We start from the raw sequence: 4,756 nt of genomic DNA on the forward strand, positions 1-4,756 counted from the left end.
GGTGCCAACAAAGAGCCTTCCCCGACAGTTATGCCATTTAACCACCAGGTGGCAACTAAGTAACAGTCACGTCAGTTTTGTAGACCTTCAAATTGAAGGCAGTTTCTGTTTAGGGAAGGATTAATGATTCAGGTTAAAATAAGTAGCCTATTCACTCAACAAATGTTGTTGTCACTGAATAATGAGAACAAAAAATCATGGATTGCAAAATATTTCAATCCACACCAAACACTTTATACCACTCTTGACCACACTCCTCCCTTTAATCCTGCTGTTGTTACTATGGCCACTAGATGTCACTAAGAAACAAAACATAACTATGGGCCAAAATAAGCTTTTGCACAAACGACCGCTTGTTCTCAGTTTTTCACCGGACTCTATCAATAAATAAGTTGAAGTATGAGGGAGCTGCAGTTCTTAGTAACATCACTTTGTTTGCTTCTTTCTTCCGTCTTGTGTTGGTAGCACACTCTTTCATCCACAGGAACCACAAAACATGATTTAAAGGCATTTGAACAAATTTTATTTGGTAATTCATGTAACAATTTTTCTTGACTGTGTCACAGTTTTGTTAATAGTTTGCATACATAAATACATACATACATTCACATGTTAATAAGTTAAGTTCCACAGTTCAACTTCATTATAAACACAAATCTAAAGAAGCAACAAAAAATACTTAAATATTGCACTTCATGTCACTTAAATAAAATGTAATAATGTTAAATTAATTTAAAGTTGCATTGACTGACTTCACAAAATAATATTCTAAATAAAAGTTTAAGGTGCTCTTTTCAGGGAAGGCATGAATCCAGCATGAACCCATAAGTGTGTAGGAATACATTTATCAAAAACATACAAAATTAAATATTAAGGTTTTTTTTTTAAACTTTGGTTTCTTCATTGTCATCCATTATACTGCCAAGGCAATGAACCGGTCTAGTATTTGGTGCAGCGTAAGAAGTAGCTGTTCCTCAGCACACGGAACAACTTCTTGCTCCCCAGGCTGTACTCGAACATGTAGGGTCCGCTGTAGATGTAAGCAAAACCTGCAGAACACAGATGTTACAGATGTTAGCTCCTGAGTTTGGGTTAACGCTGGAAAGATTCAGAAATGTGCACATATATAAGTAGTGTTGACTCGGAAAACTTGAATGCCACAACTCACCTCTGTACTGGAAAGCTGCTGTCACCTTGCTGGTCAGTCCTGGGAAGGTCTGGTCCAGTCTCTTGGGGAATCCCTGGTCCATGGTCTTCTTGACCTCATCGTAACTAAAGAACCACAGACAGAAAATTAGATTAACCATCATTAAAAAAAGAAAATCAATCTATATTATATCTACACCACTGACCAACGTTTATTGTAGGTGTATTTGTGTTTGTATTTTGAACACACCTGTAGTAATTGCTGCCCACAAAGAACAGAGTCTTGCCGGTGTTGATGTCATAGAGAGCAGCGTCAACTTTCTCCACAGTTTCAGGCAGACCCAGACTGGAGATTGACTTAGGATAGCTAGGCAGGAGATCATAGCCACTGAAAGCCCAAATTTGACGACCTGTAAGAAATAGGATGAAAGAAAGAACATATTAGTGGATATACATACAGTATAGGTGGTGCATCATCTACCTGTGAACACCGTGACATTGGCAGCTGGAAATAGATAGAACACATACTGTACCTTTAAACATTATGACACTGTCTAATTCCCGGCTCTCAAAAGCAGCGTCGATATCTACAGGTGCCTGAGGCCAGAAGTTTGTGATGAGAGTTTGATCGGGTTTGTTGGTCCTGGGGCTTCTGCGCCAGAAGAACCTGAAAACAGATATAAAAGAACATAAATTAATTCAATTTCAAAATTCGGTAACACTTTACAATAAGGGTCCCTTAATTAACATTAGTTAACACATTATTAAGCATTAATATGTATAATTAATGCTGAGTAATGCATACATAATGATAACTAATCACATCATTATGCTTTATAATTTATGAACTAACTTCAAGTAGTAAACATTAATTAACTGCTTACTAATAGGCTACATTAATTAATGTGTTTCCTAATGCTAAGTAATACATAATAATGATTGTTAATACATTTTTAAACTGTTAATTAATGCTTAATAATGTAGCGTTAATTACCGTTAAAGTGTTACCCAAAATTCAAACAACGTTAATAGACTTCAGTGTTCAGATATTTGACCATTCCTTGTCTGCAATACCTGTCCTTGAAGAAGATCATCTCTCCTCTGAGGGTGGCAACAGCGTCCAATACCAAGGATGAATCACAGGCATCGGGGGTGGTGGGGGCAGTTGGGCCGATAGGGTCAAGAGGATCCTTGTCGGGATTTGGACCTGTAGGTTAAATAACACCATGCCATGAAAATTTAGATGGACTCATTGAGGTTACTGCCAAAGTAATTTGTATGAGACTTTGACCAAATATTGTTTGTGCAGAGAAACATTGATAGTCCAGTCAGCTAGTACCAACCATAGAGAGACTGGATGCCATTCACATCGTCCCGGGGCAGAACAAAGGTGCCAGGGTCTCTGGATGAGTACACGGGGTACATCAGAGCACCGGGATCATCAGAGTGAGACAAACCCAGAGAGTGGCCAAACTCATGGGCAGCGACCAAGAAGAGGATGTAGCCTGAAGCAGAAAGCACAGTTTTACAGGTAAGACAAGGAGAAATTAGCTTTATCACGCTGTAATCAAATCAAATCAATCTAGAGCACCTTTCATACATGGAAAATGCAACACAAAGTGCTTTGTACTTTGTGCTGTACTATATTTTGGTTTCGTTGTGTTCTCAATTCATCCTAGCACAACTCCATCAAGAAACCCTGTCCTGGTCTTGCATTGTTGCATCTTCATCCATCTTATCCATCTTATCCATCCATAAATAGTCTTTTTTTGTTTTTTCTTTTGTCATAGTAGCGTCATGTTAATTGTCTCTCCTTGTAGTTTTTTTGTCTGTTGGTTTCTGTTGGATAGCCTGTACACATGTGTGTTTTTTCTGTTTTATGAATCCTGTTGTTATGTCCTTGTGTTTATTTTAATGGCTTTTAACACCTTGCCAGGAGGACTACAGTCGGAAACTAGCCGTTGGCTAACACTGGCACTTTTACATTTTATTATGTCCATTAATGTGCATTGTCCTCCTTAAATAAAATAAAAAATAAAACTGACATGGAAGTGAGAATGTACAGTAAGATAGGCTACTATTTTCTGTATAAAGTACCTGAATTAGAGCGGAAGGTGAAGGTCTCATCATCATCAAAATGAGCGTCTCCTCCAATGCCATCAGATGGGGCGAAGGCATGGGCAAGAGTACCGTCAGGGCCATCGAAGGGGTAAAAATCTCCATGTTCTGTTGATCGAGAGCATGTTCATGTCCGATTTTTAAAATCAAAGAGTTAGAAATGAATGAATATAAAAACAAATGAGCGGTGGGCAGTGAATTCATCCTCAGCTGTGATTCAGGCTGAGATGCATTGAATCGATAACCGGGAAACAACTCTGCTGCTCTGAAACTCACCTCTAGCGCCAAAGGAGATCATGATGTCAGCAGTGCCGCTGTAGATCCTGGTGAACCTCAGAGGAGTGACGTTGGCCCAGACCTGCAGAGCTCTGGTTATAGAGTCATCTACCTCTGCCACTGACATGTCAGGTGTGTAGTTCTCAATCCTGTAGGACAGGAACAAAAAGATTTAGAGGTAGGCCTACTTAGATAATCTCATGGTTTGCCTGAAATAATTCTCTGGCACATTCTTCAGATCACTTACCTGTAGGTGAGGCTGTTTTTCTGCCACTTGAAGCTGTTTCCAAATATGGAGTATTCTCCAATCTTGGTGTCTGGTACGCCACAGCGAGGTTTCTTCATCACAGCCATGGTGTCAGCGTCCAACGTCCCGGTGATCTGGAGACCGAAGAATCTCTGCATCTCACTCAGCTTCTCGTTCAGTGGGCCGAGCCCTGATCTGAAACTCGGACCAGTCTTCTCTTTCAGGTTGTAGAATTTCTTCAGGTAGTTCTGCAAGAGAAAACAAAGTTAGATACTACACACTGCTGCTGCCCTTGGAATAAGAGGCCTGTTTCTTCACAACAGAGAATAAGCAGCTGAGCTATTATGTGTCTGTAATAATTAAATATTCAGAGACCCTTAGCATTTGACTCAGGTACAAATTTGATGCAAGATAAAATAAAATAAAATAAAGGCATAGATAAGTAAAGCAAACAAACCTCTGCAAAACTCTCATCTTGCGGAGCGGCCTGTGGTGGAGGCATGCAGTAAACTGCGACTGCCAGGCTTAGTAGTAGGCTCAGGTTGAAAGTCTTCATGTTTCTTTCGTTGAATGTGACTTGCCTGTGCTGCAGAGCTGCTATATAAGCTGGAGACTGGACGTATTGAGCAACGAGCCACCTGAGTCAGTGACTCCTTATATGGACGATAGAGGAAGTCTTTGATTGCTCATCCAACCAAACAAAGTTTCCCAAACAAGACACTGTAATCATGACGAGATGACTTCTGTTGCTTACATCCAACAGATGATGCTTGGGATTTACCCAGTTTTATCTCACCAATGTATTTTTTCTCACCAGAGAAAATTATATTTACAGTATATATGATTTAAAGAATTGCATCTGTTTTCCAGATGTCCATAAATAGGATGAAAACATTGATAAACCTACATAAATAAACATTTCCATTCCAGAAACTGCAACTCATTCTAAAATTGTAGAATGTGCAGCCC

At 39.5% G+C, this 4,756-nt stretch overlaps 1 protein-coding gene across 1 annotated transcript; it reads right to left on the bottom strand.

Moving 5' to 3' along the window:
• Positions 1–514: 514 nt before the first annotated feature.
• On the bottom strand, positions 515–4,360 carry LOC146974241 (collagenase 3-like). Its single transcript, XM_085797379.1, has 10 exons — positions 4,245–4,360; positions 3,788–4,035; positions 3,541–3,689; positions 3,244–3,372; positions 2,490–2,651; positions 2,221–2,353; positions 1,680–1,813; positions 1,397–1,556; positions 1,169–1,272; positions 515–1,049 (listed from the first exon to the last, which is right to left on the bottom strand). Exons 1-10 carry the CDS (start codon positions 4,341–4,343, stop codon positions 940–942), a joined length of 1,428 nt encoding a protein of 475 aa, XP_085653505.1. The 5' UTR covers positions 4,344–4,360; the 3' UTR covers positions 515–939.
• Positions 4,361–4,756: the final 396 nt, after the last annotated feature.

This window comes from Trachurus japonicus, chromosome 14 (assembly GCF_045865225.1).
Source record: "Trachurus japonicus isolate A0001 chromosome 14, Traja_1.0".
NCBI classification, from domain to species: Eukaryota; Metazoa; Chordata; class Actinopteri; order Carangiformes; family Carangidae; genus Trachurus; species Trachurus japonicus.